Source organism: Raphanus sativus, chromosome 5, assembly GCF_000801105.2.
Source record: "Raphanus sativus cultivar WK10039 chromosome 5, ASM80110v3, whole genome shotgun sequence".
NCBI lineage: Eukaryota > Viridiplantae > Streptophyta > Magnoliopsida > Brassicales > Brassicaceae > Raphanus > Raphanus sativus.
In genome coordinates, this window is record NC_079515.1 from 33,924,644 (window position 1) to 33,945,349 (window position 20,706).

General features: G+C 36.6%; 5 protein-coding genes across 8 annotated transcripts; 2 read left to right on the forward strand and 3 right to left on the reverse strand.

The window, feature by feature from the left end:
* The first annotated feature begins 463 nt into the window (after positions 1–463).
* Positions 464–3,336, forward strand: LOC108857243 (mitochondrial inner membrane protein OXA1). Of its 2 annotated transcripts, none has more exons than XM_018631203.2 (10): positions 464–566; positions 905–1,394; positions 1,500–1,590; positions 1,691–1,738; positions 1,868–1,926; positions 2,069–2,144; positions 2,228–2,359; positions 2,441–2,548; positions 2,627–2,681; positions 2,776–3,336. In XM_018631203.2, the coding sequence occupies exons 2-10, from the start codon at positions 916–918 to the stop codon at positions 3,042–3,044; spliced, it is 1,317 nt and encodes a 438-aa protein (XP_018486705.1). In that variant the 5' UTR covers positions 464–566; positions 905–915; the 3' UTR covers positions 3,045–3,336. The 2 variants fall into 2 exon arrangements, with proteins under 2 accessions (XP_018486705.1, XP_018486706.1); XM_018631204.2 differs by having other exon boundaries at positions 506–566; positions 888–1,394.
* On the reverse strand, positions 3,310–4,434 carry LOC108857244 (protein BROTHER of FT and TFL 1-like). Its single transcript, XM_018631205.2, has 4 exons — positions 4,158–4,434; positions 3,953–4,014; positions 3,786–3,826; positions 3,310–3,692 (listed from the first exon to the last, which is right to left on the reverse strand). Exons 1-4 carry the CDS (start codon positions 4,356–4,358, stop codon positions 3,463–3,465), a joined length of 534 nt encoding a protein of 177 aa, XP_018486707.1. The 5' UTR covers positions 4,359–4,434; the 3' UTR covers positions 3,310–3,462.
* Positions 4,435–5,886: 1,452 nt separating this feature from the next.
* On the forward strand, positions 5,887–8,754 carry LOC130512725 (uncharacterized). 2 transcript variants are annotated; one of them, XM_057010993.1, is made up of 4 exons: positions 5,890–7,115; positions 7,211–7,754; positions 7,838–7,937; positions 8,001–8,387. In XM_057010993.1, exons 1-4 carry the CDS (start codon positions 5,912–5,914, stop codon positions 8,364–8,366), a joined length of 2,214 nt encoding a protein of 737 aa, XP_056866973.1. In that variant the 5' UTR covers positions 5,890–5,911; the 3' UTR covers positions 8,367–8,387. The 2 variants fall into 2 exon arrangements, with proteins under 2 accessions (XP_056866974.1, XP_056866973.1); XM_057010994.1 differs by lacking the exons at positions 7,838–7,937; positions 8,001–8,387 and adding an exon at positions 8,405–8,754 and having other exon boundaries at positions 5,887–7,115.
* A 5,845-nt stretch (positions 8,755–14,599) lies between these two features.
* On the reverse strand, positions 14,600–16,538 carry LOC108805289 (uncharacterized). 2 transcript variants are annotated; one of them, XM_018577298.2, is made up of 2 exons: positions 16,377–16,538; positions 14,600–16,288 (listed from the first exon to the last, which is right to left on the reverse strand). In XM_018577298.2, the coding sequence occupies exon 2, from the start codon at positions 16,285–16,287 to the stop codon at positions 14,932–14,934; it is 1,356 nt and encodes a 451-aa protein (XP_018432800.1). In that variant the 5' UTR covers position 16,288; positions 16,377–16,538; the 3' UTR covers positions 14,600–14,931. The 2 variants fall into 2 exon arrangements, with proteins under 2 accessions (XP_018432800.1, XP_018432799.1); XM_018577297.2 differs by having other exon boundaries at positions 14,600–16,306; positions 16,377–16,537.
* A 2,309-nt stretch (positions 16,539–18,847) lies between these two features.
* Positions 18,848–20,170, reverse strand: LOC108861798 (heat stress transcription factor B-2a). Its single transcript, XM_018635752.2, has 2 exons — positions 19,730–20,170; positions 18,848–19,643 (listed from the first exon to the last, which is right to left on the reverse strand). The coding sequence occupies exons 1-2, from the start codon at positions 19,964–19,966 to the stop codon at positions 19,008–19,010; spliced, it is 873 nt and encodes a 290-aa protein (XP_018491254.2). The 5' UTR covers positions 19,967–20,170; the 3' UTR covers positions 18,848–19,007.
* Between the last annotated feature and the right edge of the window lie 536 nt (positions 20,171–20,706).

Genomic DNA, 20,706 nt, shown 5'->3' on the forward strand with positions numbered 1-20,706 from the left:
TTAGGGTGGGTTTATAGAGAAAAAGAAAGACAAACGACTAAGTGAGGAGGGAGGACTTATTTGTGCATGCTTGGAGTTTGGTTTACAACAGAGGTTGTGTGATCAGCCATGTGGTTTACATGAATTTTCTTTTCAAAAAAAAAAAAAAAGAAACCAGGGGGTGAACATGAACATGGATCAAATACCAATAGATGTTGCATCGACTGGATGGTGCCGAAGACGAAAAGCAAAACGTGTGATTGGATATGGTCAACCATAGCTTCTACTCGCATTGGAACCTCTAGAGAGACTCTATCTCTCTCGGAGTATCTTACCGGACTTTTTTCGATTTACGGTAATGTAATCTAAACCGACTTTACGAGCCCTGACCAAAAAAATAAAATGAGAAATCAAAACCGAAAAATCGGTTAGAATTCGGTTCGTGTTTGAACCAAAACAAACCGGTTTAACTAAAACCCTTAATCTTCACAAGTTGCGCATCAACCCAATTCATCATCATCATCGTCATTTTGCTCCCTCCCGTCTTTTGTTTCGCCGTCACCGTCTTCCTCTTCCATAGCCGCCAGGTTCAATTTCTGCAGAGATTCTCTGTTTTGTTCAACTTTAGACTCAGATTTGGATACGTGAGCTTGATTTTATTCAATCTCTCTGCTTTCCAGTCTGATTTATGTTTCCAGTAGTTCATAAAAGGATCTCAGTTTGTTTTCTGTGACCATCTTTTTAGTAGGATCGATGTTTAAAGCTTTACTCTTTCGATCTGAAAAATTCACATCTTCACCTGCATATCTAGTAGGATCAATCGTTCATTGTCTTAAAGCTTTCCTCTTTGACCTGGAAAATTACACTATCTTGCCCATAATCACACACCTTCCTTACTACTAATGTAGGATCTTGTTTTTTTTAGATTCCTGCAAAATGGCAGCTTTCAGGCGAGCCTTATCTATTAGGTCCACCCTTACCGGTCGACAACCGTATCAACTAGCTTTCCACATCATCCCTCGCGACAATGATCATGAAGAGAGTTCTTCATTCACTTCTCAAAGAAGTTACCATAGCTTCCTTCACCAACAAAGATCCTCCTCCTCCTCTATCATCAACTCACACCTCTCCCATTTTCCTGGAGGAGGAGGAGGAGGCTTACATGTGCCTGCTTCCGCCTCTGCTTTTGCTTTCTATCGCTATATGTCAAGTGCGCATGGTGTTGGTTCCGATAAAATTGGTGTGATCAACGACATCGCTGAAGTCATAACCGACTCAGCAACGTTGCAAGATGCGCCAGCTCAGGCTGCTGCTGCAGTCGGTGAAGTTGCACTTGCGGCTAATGACTCTTTCTTGCCTATTGCGGCTCTTCAGCATTGCATTGATATGGTTCATTGTTACACTGGTTTGGAGTGGTAAGATAAAATTTCAAGTTCCTTATATGAGTTAAAATCTTAAAAGTTTCATTTGAATTAAGGTTTAAATTATTTTCATTGTGTACTTTTCTTGGCTATGAACAGGTGGGCATCCATTGTTTTAGCAACAGTTTTGATCCGGTCTTCAACAGTTCCTCTCTTGATCAAACAAATGAAAGACACTATGAAGTTATCCGTATGTCTTCTCCCTTCTCCCTTTTCCTTTTTTTTTTCCAACTTGGAGACCTTTTATTAGGATGGTGTATTCATCAGTAGTGTATTCTATGGTCATGCAGCTGATGAAGCCACGATTGGAAGCCATTCGCGAGGATATGCAAAACAAGGTACGTTATCAGAGCCATACACATCATGTGCTACCTCCTCCCTTTTGCTACTCTGAAAAATAGTTTTTGCTCTGACTACAATCCCTTCTTTTGATTTTCCCCATTTCGTTTCTTCCTCTATGTGTTCAGGGAATGGACCAGGTTACAATGGCAGAAGGTCAAAAGAAGATGAAGAATCTGTTTAAAGAGTAAGCCTGCCTTTTAAATTTTAAAAAGTAACTGAGATAGGTTTGTGACTAAAACGAGTGTTGTACAGGCTGTTGGGTATAATTGGGTATAATTGGTAGATATGTCCACATAACAATACACTGTCTGTTTATAATTGTACAGATATGGAGTGACTCCATTCACCCCAATGAAAGGGATGCTTATTCAGGGACCTCTCTTCATCTGCTTTTTCCTTGCTGTAAGACCTTTCAAATTATTTCTGTCTTTGTTGTTTGATATTAGTCTTCTCGTCTCAGTCATTTTGCTTTTCTTTCCCCACAGATACGAAACATGGCAGAGAAGGTACCTTCGTTCCAAACCGGAGGTGCTTTATGGTTTACCGATCTAACCACACCTGACAGCTTATACATCTTACCGGTTATAACAGCGTTGACATTCTTGATAACCGTTGAGGTACAGTTTCTCATGCTAACTTTTAATAACAGTTTTCAACAATTGTCAGACACTTGCTAACTTGAATACGTCACTTGATAGTTAAATGCACAAGAAGGCATGGAAGGAAACCCAATGGCAGGCACTATAAAAAACGTTTTCCGGGGTTTCGCTCTCCTCACAGTCCCAATGACAATGAGTTTCCCACAGGTTATGTTTTTTTTTTTAATTATTCATCCTAAAACCTCCAAAAGATTTTTCTTCTAACGTAGTTGGAAAAATTTGCAGGCCATATTTTGTTATTGGATCACTTCCAACCTCTTCTCTCTCACGTATGGACTTGGTAAGTGAGTGAGTGAGTGAGTGAGTGAGTAAGATGTATAATTGCGTCATAACCTTAACAATTAATGGTTAAATCTTTTGGTGATGAATGACAGTGATTAAGCGTCCTCAAGTGAAGAAGATGTTAAAGATACCTGAACTGCCTCCACCTCCTCCAGGTCAACAACCTTCCTTTGACCTGTTCGCAGCTCTGAAGAAAATGAAAGCCATGACACAGGACCATACCGAGAACCAGGCTCAACAACCATCTTCGCCAGTAAACCCGAGGATCTCTTCAGCGTCCATGAGTCCTGTTAGTAGGAGGCTCAAGGCTTTGGAGAGCCAAGTTAAGGGAAGGAAGAAGAACAGCAGCAAGAAGAGGTGATTTAACCACCCTTGCGTGCATTAATATTTTTGTTAGGGTTGCTGCCAAAGGAAAGAAACAATAAAAAAGCTTTTATGTCAAAAAGTGTTAAGAGGATGAGAACCAATCATATTTGATACTACACGGTTTGTTCTCATTTTAGATGAAACTAAAACCGGAGAGCCAGCTTTAGTGATATTATATGTTTTTCTTTGATAATTTTACCATAACCATATTTGTAAGTTTGTTCTTTTTGAAACTTCTATTATATTTTTTCAGGTACTAGTAAAATCAAATGACATTCTTTTATTTCTTTTGAGTTGAACATACAAAAACAACACATACCCTGTGCTTACTTAGGGAACTTTATTTTGACACATTAAGGGTATAGTGAGAACTTTATTTCTACATTTAGAGTAGAGTGTTTTATTATAGTTGATTAGTAAGAAGGACGTCTTCGAGGAGCAGTTTCACGTTGGGCGTTGAAGTAAACAGCGGCAACAGGTAGAGAAAGACCAAAGAAAGCAGAGAAGTCTCTTGTGTTGAAACATTCCCTTCTTGCAGGTGCCGCCTTCACCGTTTGCCTCCCTCTCTGTCTGAACAGCACAAACGCGTATCTGTGTATCCCAATCACCGGTTTAGGCGTTTCATATCTCACCATCTCTCTCCCTGCAATCAAATCACCATTCATGTAAAAATGTGTCATTCAACATCTTATTATTGAACTGCTGACGTATAGTTTTATGATGTGATTTTAATTACCAAAAGAAGCATCGGTTGTCCCGGGAATGTCTGTCACCATCCTGAATTCGATTAAACATATACACATCATAAAAGAAGGCACATTATACATTATTTTCAATATGTAAAATAAAGTATATTAGTTATTGTTGTTATATATATGTGAAGAGATGTGTTATACTACGTACCAATGCAGATATTCACGCATGTAAGGATTACTAGGACTGGGGGCATCAGGGTCCATCATGATCTTTAGAAGTAGAAAATAAAATTAAAAAAGACAATCGTTGTTAGAAGACCAAAAATAAATATTGTGCATGCTTATATTTATAATGAAATAAATAGTTCTTTTTTTTGCTAATAAAAAGAAATAAATAAAGTTAAGTTAGTAACTAAGGTGAAGAATGAACGGAGATCATGGCCGCCAACTTCGACACGAGGCTTAGAGAGCAGAAGAGAAGGAGCGAGCTCATGGCCATTGGAGACGATTGTATTGGAACTGTAAGTGACTCTCATAGTCACACTTGGATTGAACATTTCTATGACATCTCCTATCACTCTTCCCACTATTAGTGGTTCTATTTCTCTGGACATTGTTGACCTCTTTTTTTTTCCTTTGTTGCTCCAATTTTGTTTGTGTGTGTTGTGGTTATGCTGGTTTCTTTGGAATGAGCCATATGATAGCTTTTTTATAGGCGTACTAAAGAATCTCGGGACATGGCACAACTTGGGAGATAAAAAATGGGATTTGGTATGTATATATACTCTACTAAGAGAGTGTTTTCCATAAAATTCTCACTACAAGAAAACAGCATTTTGGCGAGGAAAGTTAACGAGGAAATATAATCATCGTAATTTTACGAGGAACTTACGAGGAATTTACAAAGAAAGAAATAAACCTCGTTATTTCCTCGTAAACTAACGAAGACAATATTTCGTCGTAAAGCCCATGTAACTTTACGTGGTCTTTACGAGGAAATACACTTTCCTCGTAAAGACCACGTAAAGCTTGCATTATCTTTACGAGGAAAAGTGGAAATATACTTTCCTCGTTAAATCAACGTAAATTTACGTCACCTTTACGAGGAAATGATATACGTGAACTTAACGAGGAATTTTAAAGCACGTTTTTTTTTGCTACCTACCTTTTCCTCGCAAATTCATCGCAAAACTTCAACTACCATATTCGAAAATTTTCTATAAATATGGAAGTTTCAACATCATTTTAAACACACCAACAAGAAAAAAAAAGAAAAACGTGAAAGGAAAAAAATGTCAGGCTCCGGGAATGTCTACGAGTTGCGGAGGTGGATGTATTTGCATAGAGATGCTAACGGGAGAGTGACGAAAGAATACATTGCGGGACTAAAGACATTTATGCATCAAGCAGATTCCACACCGCTCGCCCTAGAAAGCGGTAAGATGTTCTGTCCATGTCGGAAATGCAACAATTCGAAATTGGCAAATCGTGAAAATGTTTGGAAGCATTTAATAAATAGAGGTTTCACGCCAAATTACTATATCTGGTTTCAACATGGAGAAGGTTATAATAATTATGATCAGAATGAAGCTAGTAGTAGTAATAGCAATTTTCAGGAAGAACCGGTTGCTCTTCATTTGCATAATGAACCTAGTTACCATCAGGAGGAGCAGATGGTAGATTTTGATAGGGTTCATGATATGGTAACTGATGCATTTGTAGCTCATGATGAAGATGAAGAACCTAACATAGATGCAAAAAAGTTTTATGAAATGTTAAATGCGGCGAATCAACCACTTTACAGTGGTTGTAGAGAAGGTCTCTCTAAATTGTCGTTGGCTGCTAGAATGATGAATATTAAAACTGATCACAATCTACCTGAAAGTTGCATGAATGAATGGGCAGACTTGTTCAAAGAGTATTTGCCGGAAGACAATGTGTCTGCTGATTCTTATTATGAGATTCAGAAACTGGTGTATAGTCTTGGGTTGCCTTCGGAGATGATAGATGTTTGCATCGACAACTGCATGATCTACTGGGGAAATGATGAGAAGTTAGAAGAATGTCGATTCTGCAAGAAGCCACGATTCAAGCCGCAAGGACGGGGACGTAATAGGGTACAGACAGATTGAAAAGATTGTACCAATCAGAGCAGACTGCTGGAAAGATGAGATGGCATGCCGAGCATACTCAGACGGATGGTGAGATGACACATCCATCAGATGCAAGAGCCTGGAAACATTTTAACAAAGTATATCCGGAATTCGCTAGCAATATCCGGAATGTGTATCTCGGATTATGCACAGATGGATTTAGTCCATTCGGAATGTCAGGGAGACAATATTCATTGTGGCCAGTCTTTCTTACGCCATACAACCTGCCACCGGAGATGTGCATGCAACGGGAGTTGCTATTCTTGACCATATTAATACCTGGTCCAAAACATCCTAAAAGGTCGCTGGATGTTTTCCTGCAACCACTGATAAAAGAGTTGAAGGATTTGTGGTCAACAGGGGAGAGGACGTATGACTGCTCAACGAAGACGAATTTCACTATGCGAGCGATGCTTTTGTGGACCATAAGTGACTTTCCTGCCTATGGGATGTTGTCGGGATGGACTACACATGGGAGATTAGCTTGTCCATATTGTAATGGAGCGACAGATGCGTTTCAACTGAAGAATGGGAGGAAGACAAGTTGGTTCGATTGTCATCGTAGATTTCTTCCCATTGGCCATCCGTACCGAAGAAACAAGACATTGTTTAGGCACAAAAGGGTTGTGAGAGACACTCCTCCTCCATATTTAACTGGAGAAGAAACTGAAAAGCAACTCGATTACTATGGAGCTTTGGAAACAGTTCCTCGTGGTGGTAATTGGCATGTTCCCCCTAATATGCCTGATTCTTACGGTGTTCATCACAACTGGCACAAGAAGAGTATATTTTGGGAGTTGCCATATTGGAAGGATCTTCTTCTGCGCCACAACCTCGATGTGATGCATATAGAGAAGAATTTCTTTGAGAACATCATGAATACAATATTGAATGTCCCGGGGAAGACAAAAGACAACATAAAATCGAGGTTAGACTTGCCGGATATTTGCTCAAGAAGCGAGTTACATATAAACAGCAATGGGCAAGTTCCTGTTCCGATATTCAGATTGTCTTCAGAAAAAAAGTCGGTGTTGTTCAACTGGGTAGCATCAGAAGTGAAATTCCCCGATGGGTATGTTTCAAATCTGTCTAGATGCGTTGAAAAGGGTCAAAAGTTCTCCGGGATGAAGAGTCATGACTGTCATGTCTTTATGCAACGACTACTTCCCTTTGCTTTTGCGGAGCTACTTCCTACAAACGTACATGAAGCACTTGCAGGTACTATATTTATTATTGCAGTTATTTTATATATAATGATTTAGTTTGAAATATATATGACTAATATGTGTATAATTGTTTTTGGAATATACAAGGCATTGGAGCATTTTTCAGGGATCTGAGCACCCGCACCCTTAAAGTAGAAGTCGTGGAACAGCTTCAAGAGAACATTCCCATCTTATTGTGCAACTTGGAGAAGATATTTCCTCCTGGGTTTTTTGACGTAATGGAGCATCTAGCTGTCCACCTTCCATATGAGGCATTGCTTCGTGGACCTGTACATTACGGATGGATGTATCAGTATGAGCGAGCCATGAAATATTTGAAGGGAAAAGCAAAGAACCTTGCAAAGGTTGAAGGTTCTATAATTGCTGGAAGTTTGACGGACGAAACTTCTCACTTCACATCGTACTACTTTGCGTCAAAAGTACGTACTCGGAAAAGAGCTCCAAGGAGATATGATGATGGTGGTGTCGCGCCAACATACGCAGTTGCTGGTGTTCCAGACATCTTTAGCCAGATTGGGCGACTGGGTGGAAAATCAAAAGAGGTTTGGTGGTCGAGTGAAGAAGACGCTCATAGTGCACACACCTATATTCTACTTAATTGTGAGGATCCATTGATTCGTTATTTTGAAAGGTAACATAAATGGACACGTATATATAAATTAACACATATATATAATTGCCAAATATTAATTAATATAAAATGTGATTTTACAGCCTATTTGTTTCACAAGTCGAAGAAACATTCCCTGGTATATCCACAACTGACGTAGACAAAAGGAAAGATCAACACTTTATAAAGTGGTTGAAGAGTCAGGTATTAACTCAACCTCTTTATTCATAAATGATTTGTATTTTAACGTTCACTTTGTTTTTGCAGGTTGATTTTGACGACGATGCAGATTATCCTAAGTGGTTACATGAAGTAATTCAATCTCCACATGTAAAGGTCACCACTTCACAGATGTATTTCACACGAGGCTATACTTTTCACACATATGAGTATGGTAGACAGCGGGCGACCAGTAACTATGGAATATGTGTGAAAGGGGAAACCGATTTCTACGGTATCTTGACAGAGATTATCGAAGTGGAATTTCCAGGGATATTGAAGCTGAAATGCGTCCTCTTCAAATGTGAGTGGTTCGACCCCGTCGTCAACAAAGGTGTTCGGTTTAACAAATTCGGTGTAGTTGATGTCAATGGTGGACGAAGGTACAACAAATTCTTTATTTGGCATACATGAGCAGAATAAGCTTACTTCTATGTTTTCTTTATTTTCAGGTACAACAAATTCGAGCCTTTCATCTTAGCTTCACAAGCAGATCAAGTTAGGTACCTTCCATACCCTCGGATGAGAGAATCGGGAATAAATTGGTTATCCGTGATCAAAGTTACACCTCGAGGACGAATCATAAGTGGAGAAGAACCACCATTGCAAGAAGAACAGATAAATGAAGTCGAGGAACCTGAACAACAAATTGATGACATTCTTCTCATTGATCCGCATAATCATGAGTATGAAGATCTTACCGACGATGGCACAGACGAAGCTGTTGAAGACGAGTTTAATGAAAATGATGATGTTTCTAGTGATGACGAAAATGTATCCGATTGATGTATTTGTGTTTTAATATGATTGAATTTCAGACTTAATGCATGTGATTCGATTATAAAGAAAAAAAATATTGAGGTTTGAGGTTTTGAATGAAAAATAAAAGATTGAGGTTTGGGATTGGAATATGAAGAGTAGAAGATAGGAAAGATGGTGTTTGTGGTTTGGGGTTTTTGATTTTAGTGGTTTAGAAAGAAAACCTCGTTAATTCCTCGTAATTTACGACGAAATAACGAGGAAAGTAGAAAAAAAGAAATACACGGGCCTCGTTAATTCCACGTAAGCGCAAATCGTCGTAACAACCTCGTAAGCTTACGTGGAATTAACGAGGCTTTCTTTTTTTTTTTTAGTTCCTCGTTATTTCCTCGTGGGCTTACGAGGTTTTAACGAGATATGTTGTCTAAACCCCTAAACCCTAAACCCCAAACCCCATCTTTCTTATCTATTTTGTCTAAATACCAAACTCCAAACCCCATTAATAATTTTATAATTTTCAAAAGATTATATTTAAATCTTCAAATGATTATATTTTCAAATCTTCAAATGATTATATTTAAATAAATAATTTGATTTTGTATAAGTTTAAATTAGGAAGAAGAGATTGATATTAGAAGTTAAAGAATTGTGATTATAAATTTTGAGGTTTGAAATGTTAAGAATATTGAGGTTTGAGGTTTTGAATGAAAAATAAAAGATTGAGGTTTGGGATTGGAATATGAAGAGTAGAAGATAGGAAAGATGGTGTTTGTGGTTTGGGGTTTTTGATTTTAGAGGTTTAGAAAGAAAACCTCGTTAATTCCTCGTAATTTACGACGAAATAACGAGGAAAATAGAAAAAAAGAAATACACGGGCCTCGTTAATTCCACGTAAGCGCAAATCGTCGTAACGACCTCGTAAGCTTACGTGGAATTAACGAGGCTTTTTTTTTTTTTTAGTTCCTCGTTATTTCCTCGTGCGCTTACGAGGTTTTAACGAGATATGTTGTCTAAACCCCTAAACCCTAAACCCCAACCCCATCTTTCTTATCTATTTTGTCTAAATACCAAACTCCAACCCCATTAATAATTTTATAATTTTCAAAAGATTATATTTTAAATCTTCAAATGATTATATTTTCAAATCTTCAAATGATTATATTTAAATAAATAATTTGATTTTGTATAAGTTTAAATTAGGAAGAAGAGATTGATATTAGAAGTTAAAGAATTGTGATTATAAATTTTGAGGTTTGAAATGTTAAGAATATTGAGGTTTGAGGTTTTGAATGAAAAATAAAAGATTGAGGTTTGGGATTGGAATATGAAGAGTAGAAGATAGGAAAGATGGTGTTTTGTGGTTTGGGGTTTTTGATTTTAGAGGTTTAGAAAGAAAACCTCGTTAATTCCTCGTAATTTACGACGAAATAACGAGGAAAATAGAAAAAAAGAAATACACGGGCCTCGTTAATTCCACGTAAGCGCAAATCGTCGTAACGACCTCGTAAGCTTACGTGGAATTAACGAGGCTTTCTTTTTTTTTTTAGTTCCTCGTTATTTCCTCGTGCGCTTACGAGGTTTTAACGAGATATGTTGTCTAAACCCTAAACCCTAAACCCCAAACCCCATCTTTCTTATCTATTTTGTCTAAATCCCAAACTCCAAACCCCATTAATAATTTTATAATTTTCAAAAGATTATATTTTAAATCTTCAAAAGATTATATTTTTAAATCTTCAAAATATTATATTTTCAAATCTTCAAAGATTATATTTTCAAATCTTCAAATGATTATATTTAAATAAATAATTTGATTTTGTATAAGTTTAAATTAGGAAGAAGAGATTGATATTAGAAGTTAAAGAATTGTGGTTATAAATTTTGAGGTTTGATATGTTATGAATATATGAAGTAGAATATAAGAAAGATGGGGTTTAAGGTTTGGGGTTTAGAGTTTAGAGGTTTAGAAAATAACCTCGTTAATAACTCGTAACTTACGAGGCATTTACGAGGAACAGAAAGACGGGCCTCGCTAATTTATCGTTTAATTTGGGACGGGCCTCGCAATATCCTCGTAAGCTTACGAGGTTTTTACGAGGAAGAGGAACACGGGCCTCTTTAATTCCTCGTAAAGTTACGAGGAAATTGCGAGACCTCCGTAAGTTATATATACAACCTCACAAACCTCACACTGTCCATTCCTCCCAACTTCCTCTCCACTTCCTCCCCATTTCGTCTCCAACTCCTTCCCCATTCCTCTCTCCTCCGAAAATAGTAATTTCCTCGCCCCCTTTATTAGTTTAGACAATTTAGATAGGTGGTTAGTCTTTCGAGGAATTTACGAGGAAAACCTTTCAACGATTCTACATCGATTTTACGAGGAAATCTTTTCAAGGATATTACATCGAATTTACGAGGATATAATTTCAAGGATCTTACGTGTAAGTAACGACGCGTGTTTCGCGTGGTTTGTACGAGGAATTTCGACGAGTGATTTACGAGGAAATGGGGCGAGGAACTTACGACGAAATATTAACTTCGTCTTTACGAGGAAATAGAAAACTCGCTAGGCTACGAGGAAATGGCGACAAATCCTTTGTTACGACGGACGATAAACGACGAAAAGCTTTTCCTCGTTAATTCCTCGTAAACATCCTTTTACGAGAAATTAACGAAGAAAATGGCCCTCGTTAATTATTTGTTTTCTTGTAGTGTCTATAGCGCTATTCTTACTATTTAGCATGTCATCAATAGGTATGTAAATATCTATCATGTTTATATCTATATTACTTAAAATTCGTGTAAGTGGTCAACTTATATCTTTATACTTCTTCTTACACATTTTTGTTTTATTTCAACAGTAAAATATATATCTACAGAAAATAGTACTTCAATTTTTGTTAAAATTCTTTTAGTCGGAATCTAACCTTCCAAAATCCATAGAAAGCAGATGTTTTCTTGCTATCGAAAACGTCTACATGACTGATCAAAAATTACTGGAGTTACAGTCAAATATTCGAACTCTGAAAAATATACAACAGGATCACCACCATTTGATGGATTTAACTGCTAAACGTAACATTTTATGTTTTTTCAAAGAAAAAACGTAACATTTTATGCTTGAAACAATGATCACACTGGCTAGTTTATCCACGTTTAGTAGGTCGCATAGTGTATTAGAGTTAGCTAAATGTAGAAACATACAGAATCAGAACTATGTCCAGGTTTAGTAGCTAAACATATTGTCATTTAACTTTATTTAAAAATGAAACAAGATAATAGTCAATAATGTTTGTCCCCACTACATTCGAATATTCGATTGGTGAAATGAAAAAGAATACACACGCGTGTCGATTAAAAATGAAAGCCAGATATTATGATGATTGGCACAGAAATTGATTTGCAGATATTCCAAATATGAAGAAGAGAAAAAACAAAGGAATCTGCTTTTATAATAAGACTGAGAATCTCATTACTTCAATAAGTCACTTTGTAGTTTCTAGTCATGGAATCCACTATATGCATACGCTCAATCCAATACGTGGCGCAAACACAGTGGCACTTAATATTAATGCTTATTTACATATTTCTACTTTGTTTATCGATATGCTATTATTACTATAAATGAATAAAGAGATGTTTGTGTTTCAAAAAAAAAGAATAAAGACATGTTTAGTGTGTTTGTTCTGTTGCTGTCGTTACGTGTCTTCGTTCAGTTTCAATATTAATGTCTATTTGTCGAAAATATGTTAATCTTTTAAATAACTGGTTATAGTGTCTTCATTCAGTTTCAAACTTAATTACTACAATGTATATTGCTGGCTAAAAGTTTATATATATTCTATCATTTAATCGATATACAGTTTCACTTAATTTGCTTAAGAACAAACTTAGAAGAGAAAACACACAACCCGCAAACACAAAACAGTTCGTTGATACTTTTCATTTAGGCAACGACAAATCAATTTTATCCAATACTCATCTTATATTTAACAAATCAATCTATCCTCGGGATTGAGCGTTCAAGATTACGCGTTCACATTAACTTAATAGTGATGACAAACTGAAGAAACTTGCAAAAAAATGATAACGTAAGAGCCAACCACCAATATTCTAGTTGACAAAGTATTTTGTGTCTGCATGGAATCTAACACGTCGATGATTTGATTGGAGCTAACATATCACTTTTCGCCAAACTCAAACAGTATATAAGAAAGTTATTTCGTGTCGTTAGAACATTTAGTATACTGTATACAATGGACAAGTTTATAATATTTTAATATAAGACTAAGACATTTATACAAACCTAAAATTTGAAAACAATGTTTTAAAAAAAATAAAATTTGAAAACAACGCCTTTTTTATAAACTCAAAACAACATTCGGACCGTAAATAACTCAACCACCAAGAAAACATACGTAACAACTACAAGGTACAGCGACGAAAATGTCACATGATATTATAATTTGGGCATCGACAAACTTAGAGCTTAGAAAGAAAAGGAAAATAAAATTTCGGGTCGACAGATATCGAGTTTTGTACGTGGGATTCTCTAGGGAATCATAGTTGCCTGATGATTTGCCAGATGTTGTCTGATAATTCGTAGTAGATTAGATAAAGAAAATATTATAAATTGAATAATAACTTACTTCTAAAGAACTTACTTCTAAAAAAAAAACTTACTTCTAAAGACAAATGTTACAATGAGCATATAAACATAAATAAACATAATTAAGTGTCTTCTCCCGTAGCAGTTCTTACTAGCCTATGTAACATTGGGTTCAAGAAAATATATGCCACAAGAAAAAAAATTAAGGTGTTTTTGTAAACATTTCCTTATATAATTGATACTTTGCTGGAAACTAAAATGTTTTGCAATTATTTATTACCAAATAAAACGGGGGACAGAGAGGTGGTGGGATTGGAGTGATATTTTCTTGAGGAGATCTCTGGTAATATATTAAGAGAACATTGTTAAGTTTTCAACGAAACTATTAAAGAAATGATGTCCAAGTGTGCGATCCTAATATCATACCCCCCTTACTGACTGAAGAAACGTATTATATGTCATCTTTGTTTACAGCATTACCGGTCTATATGCCACTTTAGTATTCAGTGTAAAAGGATCATAACGTTACCCTACGAATTACCAGCAAATAACATTTGCAAAGAATTATATAAAGGGAAAAATACTAATCAAATCAGCTCAAACTCTTTTTAAATCATGTTTGGATCTTTACAATAAAGCATAAAAAGTCATTTTTGATATTGGAGTTCGGAAGTTATAATATTGATGATCAACTTTGTAATGTTGTGTAGTTTGAACATATGTTAATGTATCCATATAGCTTATCATTTATATGGATGATCCATATAAATGTGACTATCTACCCTCATTATTAAGTTTACATTATTTATAATTTTATATATTTTAGTGATTTATATGACGATTCAAAGACGATGAACAGAAGCCGCATCTAAATTTTACAAAGAGTTGACTTCAATAAATCAGCTTTTGATGTATTATATAATTCAAGTTGTTTGTGTGTATGACAGGCAATTTTTTCTTAGAACAAACACATTATTCTTGCAACATGAAAAGGTAAAAGACTTCTTACAAATATTATTCTTCACTACTAAACCAATTAAAACTGCAGCCTCTCGCCACATAATATGCGAAAATAGAAAAAACTTTCTTTCTAAAATCTCTCAATGTATCAGAGAGGCGCTGTGATTGATTTTCATGTTAGGTAGGACTATTTGCCACATTCTAATTTATTAGTAGTGTTACGTATTAACGAGCTTTTTTACACCTAAATACTTCTTATGGTAGATAACTAAAAGACTAAAATACTAAGGATTAGTTACATGAGATACCATGTGTATACTTACCACTAAATGCAATATATTAAATTTCACAACCAAAACAAAACCGGGTAAAATTTGGAGAAAAAAAAAAGATCATCAGTTTTAACTACAAACAAGACGTAATAGTTTCACTTGCAGCCACCATTTTGTAGTAATCCATAACCCAAAAATTGAAAAGACAAGAAGATCTCAGTAAAAGGAGTGTTGTAGCCTTCTCTTAATCTTCACCCCTTGGTATCAATACTGAGCATGCTCGTCATGTTGTCTGTCTCATAAAACCGCCAGCAAGCTTGTTTCATTCACTAATAATAAACTCATCCGTAGAATCTTGATAGCACCATGGACATTTACTTTAAGCTGCAGAAGGTGAAGGTAAAGGGTTTCTTCGGATGGGACGAGATGACTTCTTGAGATACGATGAGTTCCATTCACCACCTTCTTGTGCATAATAATCCATCGGATAGTCTCCATCGAGCACCTCATCACCACCCTTCTTATCACCTCCACACGCACATCTCGCTTCTTTCTCCTCTCTTCTGCAGCATCCAGAAGAAGAAGAAGAACAAGACACACCCTTCTCCCACCAACCAGGGATAAACCCTAAAGCAATCTCAGCCTCAAAAGTCGTAAGAAGCGGCTTAAGAAAAGCCTCACCCCAATCAATAGAAAGCCTCGGACACGCTATCTGCACCCAAGCATCCACGGAGTCCTCAAACAAGGCCACTCTCGTCGGGCTAAGCTCAGACATCAAAACAACCGTGCTATCAATCCCTCTCTCCTCCATCCTCTTCTCCAACCTCTCCAGAATCCTCGGGTTCCCTTGCCTTCCCAACGTCCCCAACATGATCCCCCAAGTCTTAGCATCCTTAGCACGAGCGATCGCCCTCCTCCTCGTCTCCCTCATCCCCTTGTGATCATACTCCTCTAGAAACATCTTCCCGAGATAAGGATCGTACCTAAACGCCTTGATCTTGGGATTAGCTATCATGAACGCCTCTAAATGAAACCTCCCGTCGGCTACAAACACCAGCACCGCGTCCTCACCACCATCCTCAACCCTAGAAATCACCTTAGGGGCCGTGCATCCCAAGACTTCCCCAGCAGACAAAGGCTTCGACTGAGGGATCAAAACACTGAAACCTAGCTTCTCCAAATCCAGTTTCACAGCTCTAATCGCTGAAGTAAACTGAATCGTCCCAGCGAGAATGATCCTCTTCTTGACACCACCATCACCACCGAGATTAAGATTTATAGTGTTCAACAAGCACTTGACATCAATCTGTATCTCGACAAACACATAGAGACAAGGGATCTTGGTGGAGTCGATAGGGACGAGGCAGCTATGTCCGTAGTGAATAAGCAAGTCAGCGCCGAGAGCAGAGGCGGAGAAGTCGTCGACGCAGCAGGCACCGTAAGTGACGTCTCCGAGGACGAAGCAGCGAGAGGCTCCGGCGAAGGAAGTGAAGATGTCGGAGAGGGTGAGCGCGTACATGAGGAGACCCTCGGGGAGCTGGATGGCGACGCGTTTCGCGTTCGTGGATTTGATTCGCCAGACGCATTTGTGGATCTCGAAGTGGTAGATGGGAGGGAGGAGGGAGATGGCGGCGTTGAGGGATGCGTCGTTGAGGATTGTGTCCGGGATTTGGTTTTTGATGAAACGCTTTGGGGGTTGCTTCGGTTTGGTTTTGGTTGGTTCGGAAAGCTCCATGCTTTTTAGGTCAAAAGGACTGATTACAAATCAATCGAATTAGGAGAAGAGTTTCAATACGTAATACTTTGAGAGAGTAGAAGACGAACCAGACGAAGAAGTCGAGAGCACGAGATTGGTCTGAGAGGAAAAGGAATCGAAGATTGCTTGATTGCTTACAGGGAGGGAATCGAGAAGGCGGCGGAAGAGACGAGCAGGAAACAACTAACAACAACAAACAAGACACAACCAGGGTTTAGTTTTTTAGACAAGTAAAAAAAAAACAGGGTTTAGTTTTGGAGTGTTGTTCTTATTAAACCAACCGGTTATGTTGAATTTCGTTTAACCGAATTTAACAAATCTCTCTTAAGCCTTGATTGGTAGAGCATTAACATTAGCATTATTTTCTACATTATCCAATCAACATATGTAGAAAAACATTTAGTAAAGCATTTACTAAATGCTAAAGCTCTCCAAATGCTCTCTCGCAAATGCTCCCATATGAAATTTTTGGAAGAGCATTTATATTTACAAATTTTAAATTTTAAAAAATAAATATAATTAGTTCATTTATTTGATTTAATAATATCATAAAATTATTTTTATATCCAGAAAATTAAATTTAATTATATAAATAATATTATATATTTTAAATGAGAAATATTATTTTTTAAAACAGATATTTTAATTGTAAATTTTATTTTTTAAAATAAAAATTTTTCGATATAAATATAATTTTTGAAATTAGTAAATAAAATAAATTAATTATATCTCTTATATATATAACGATAATTTATTTATTTTGTTTAATAATATCCAAATTATTTTATATCCAAAATAAATTTGTATTTTATTTATTTAATTTAATAATATTCAAAATTATTTTATTCAAAATTAAATTTATATTTTTTTAAAAAAATACATTTATTTTTTAAATAATAATATTTCACATTTATAGTTTAATTTAATTTATGTTATTAATTAAGATTTATTATTTTAATAAAAATATATTATTAATATATTATATTTAATATATATTAATATATATATTATAATTAATATATATTAATATATATTATAATTTGATATATATTATTTTAAAATAAATATATTATATAATAAATTTTATTAAAATTTTAAAATTGTATATTGCTACTGCTTTACCAATCATCTTATTAAAAATTTTAAACAGAGTATAAAGCTTCTGCAACATACTGCTTCTATAGCATACTGCTACTGCTTTTTCATCAGCTATACCAATCAAGGCCTAGTTATTATCCTCTTCTTCTTTTGTTTTTATTGCTATACATAAGACATTCAAATTTTGGGGACAAAAACAAATATTCGCTTCATGTTTATCGTTTATCTTCTAGCACACAAACAAATATGCACTTTCTTATCCGTCAGAGTTTTTCATAGTAAAATGTTAAATTATTATACCAAATTTTCAGTTTGAGACAGAATTACAAAAGGAACTAGTAACGGGATGTATAAATAAAACTAAACACAAACTATACAAAAATGGAATCAACCCGTATTCAATTTTACCCTAATGGTAAAAAAACTCCATCTGGAATTTCCGAATTGAATTCAATTTGTCTTGGCCACGACGGATTAGTCACGTACTTATATATACAGACTTCACGAAATTTGTTTTTAGGTTAGTTTGTTTAGGATCTCTATGGTTATCGAAACAGAAATTATATATGTATATAATATATAAGAGAGTATTTATCAACAACATATGTGCACCCAGAATGTGTGCATATTAAAAAATATGTGTCTTAAAATTTATAAGAATCTCATACCATAGCATGACTGTATTAACTAATGAAATAAATCATGTATAAACATGCATTGAGAGGTTGTTTAGCACATATAGAAACACGAGATCGATCACCGTTTTGAGAAAATGGTTTATAGTGGACTAATAAGTGTGCTTCACATCGACGGGGAAATCCAAATGTTTAGATGATTACAACGTCTCACTTTGAATTAAGATCCTTTGTGGGTGATTGACTGTTTGTGATTCAAAAGAAAGAAGGAACAGTATGAGTAGACAAACTTCATCGTAACGTTTTCTGCCTAAGTCAGCACAGACTCAATCAAGAAAAACATCCGAACAGTTAGATTTAGCTAATATTCATGCTACCAACTGGGATCCTATGTTTTAAAATAATCAAAACCACATGTAATTTGTGGGGATGTACTCGTCGCATAATAATGGTTACCACAGCAAACTATGTTTCACAGGGGAATGTCATTAAGTTCTTTTTAAAAAAGAAATGTCATTTTAGTGCTTTTTTTAAGTATGACTACTACTAATTATTCATTATTATAGAGAATCTAATTGTGATACTTAGACGAAACGATGTCCACGTTGTATATGATCCCCGCACCCACCAAACAGGAGATTCAGGAAGCTTCACGACAACTTCCAGTTTCGCTATTAATGCTAATTGATCTGTTCTCTACGTCTCTTCTAGCTAAAGAATTAACAAAATTTCAAAACCCAAAAAGAGAAAAAGAAATGAAAAAGTCAAAAAGGTAAAGTCTAGAAAAATCTATGGAAGAATAAAAATAGAAAACTGAAAAAGAGCGTTTATATATATTAATAAAGACAACATGTTAGAGAAGAAGTCAAGATTGATGAAACTTCTTGAAACAGACGAGACACGTGCCTCTATTGTCTAAAAGCTCTCTGATCCTCTACTTCGCGCACACCCGATAATCCTAACCGTTCAATTACAGACTCTCTGATTGGTCCTATTGCAGTGTCTTAGCCACGGCGTCTCCTCCTTCTCCCCGGATCTCTCTCCCACAACCGCCTTCACCTGAACGCCTTCGCTTCTCGTCCGTTTCAGCCCTATCGAAACACCGAATAGCCTATGACTCGCTTCTTCCTCAGCAGCCTCCGTCTTCCCCGGGAAAAACTCCACCGCTTTCATCCTTTCGCGACTGGTGCTAGCTCCCGGAGAAGAACGGTTCTCATCAGGAGGAGATCCTGAGTAGGTAGACATGAGGCTGAAGATGTTATCGCAGAGAGACTTCATCTGTGCGAGCTCACGGTTAAGCTGGATGTTCTGACTCCGAAGCTTCTCGTTCTCTTCCAACAGCTCAACGGACAGACCGCCGCCGTTTCCGGTTTGACAGTTCCACGACGGAGACACCGCTTGATCTTCCGCAGAACTCGACGGAGACACGACCGTTTTCGCCGTCAGAACTCTCTGACCCGCCGCCGCCGCTTCAGAAGGCGGAGCAACAGCTGCTTGTGGGGTCAGCTTCCGACGCTGGATCTCTTTGAGGAGACGTTTCTCTCCTCTCCTGAAGAAATCATTCGAAAACTCCCACCGATCAGGGACTACTTTCTTGAAACCCTGCAAGAAATTAAAAGACCAATAAAAAAAACGTAGCACAAGTGGTCCGAAACGAGACCGGAAGAGTTATGTAATATGACACGTACGTAAGTGTTGAGCTGACGGACGAAGCTGGAGAAGTTGTTGTGTTTGAAGTGTTTAGGAAGCAAGTCCCTAGCGAAGTCAGTCGGGTTCCAGACGACAAAGGAGGAACCGTCTTCGTTCCAGGAGATGACGTCGTCGATGGAAGGATCTTCGACGAGGTTAAAAGTCTTGGTGAGAAACGGCGTCGGAACAGATCTCTGAGACTCGACAATCATCGCGTCACCGTTATCGCTAACCATGTTGTTTAAGATTGGCTTGTAAAACGAAAGAACGAGAAGATAGAGCGTGTCCCCTGAGAGTCACGAAAGAAGAAGATAGAATAGTAATAATAATGAGGGAGGATAGAATATGATGGGAGTGTTTAAAAGAAAAAGAAGAAGACATAAGAAGGTCGAGAAGCTGCTTCAGGAAACTTCCTCTGCATGTTTATTCCCCTCTTCCCCATATGATGTGTCCACCAAGGGGTGGCCTCCACCGCTTACTTTTTCTTATTCTTTTTTTATTTTATTTTTTTTGGGGAAAATAAATGAATTCATTATATGGAGATGTCTGCCTGATGTGTCAATCGTTATCGGACTCTTCAGGATTAGGTGTCGATGGTGTAGAATTACTAAGGGAAGAGCGACCAAGATAACATTTATTCAAAACTCTAGACGTGTTAAAATGTATGAGAAAATTGTACATGAGTTAAAAGTTCGGACGTGGTGTTTGCTCAGAGCAGACAGGTCCTGTACAGTTTTACATTGTTCACCTAAATCTGACAGCTTATATAAAAATGAGTAGACGCAAACTCATTACCTAAATCTCTGGAGAAAGCTAAATCTGATTCAGAAATATTTGAAGAAAAGGAAGTAGAGACATAAGGGCTCTAAAATCTAAATCAAGCACGGATGATGCATGTTTAATGGAGAGGAAGTTTGGAATTGAATAACCAACACACAAAACTCCTTTTCATGATTTTGCTACATTGAACAATCAA

Coding starts and splice junctions, on each gene's coding strand:
- LOC108805289 (XM_018577298.2), bottom strand. CDS start 16,287: ATGGAGCTTTCCGAACCAACCAAAACCAAACCGAAGCAACCCCCAAAG.
- LOC108861798 (XM_018635752.2), bottom strand. CDS start 19,966: ATGGTTAGCGATAACGGTGACGCGATGATTGTCGAGTCTCAGAGATCT. Junction 19,644..19,729: donor TCCGTCAGCTCAACACTTAC/GTACGTGTCATA, acceptor AATTTCTTGCAG/GGTTTCAAGAAAGTAGTCCC.
- LOC108857244 (XM_018631205.2), bottom strand. CDS start 4,358: ATGTCCAGAGAAATAGAACCACTAATAGTGGGAAGAGTGATAGGAGAT. Junction 4,015..4,157: donor TCCGTTCATTCTTCACCTTA/GTTACTAACTTA, acceptor CTACTTCTAAAG/ATCATGATGGACCCTGATGC. Junction 3,827..3,952: donor ATGCGTGAATATCTGCATTG/GTACGTAGTATA, acceptor AATCGAATTCAG/GATGGTGACAGACATTCCCG.
- LOC108857243 (XM_018631203.2), top strand. CDS start 916: ATGGCAGCTTTCAGGCGAGCCTTATCTATTAGGTCCACCCTTACCGGT. Junction 1,739..1,867: donor GCGAGGATATGCAAAACAAG/GTACGTTATCAG, acceptor CTATGTGTTCAG/GGAATGGACCAGGTTACAAT. Junction 1,927..2,068: donor ATGAAGAATCTGTTTAAAGA/GTAAGCCTGCCT, acceptor ATAATTGTACAG/ATATGGAGTGACTCCATTCA.
- LOC130512725 (XM_057010993.1), top strand. CDS start 5,912: ATGAGATGGCATGCCGAGCATACTCAGACGGATGGTGAGATGACACAT. Junction 7,116..7,210: donor CGTACATGAAGCACTTGCAG/GTACTATATTTA, acceptor GGAATATACAAG/GCATTGGAGCATTTTTCAGG. Junction 7,938..8,000: donor TAAAGTGGTTGAAGAGTCAG/GTATTAACTCAA, acceptor TTGTTTTTGCAG/GTTGATTTTGACGACGATGC.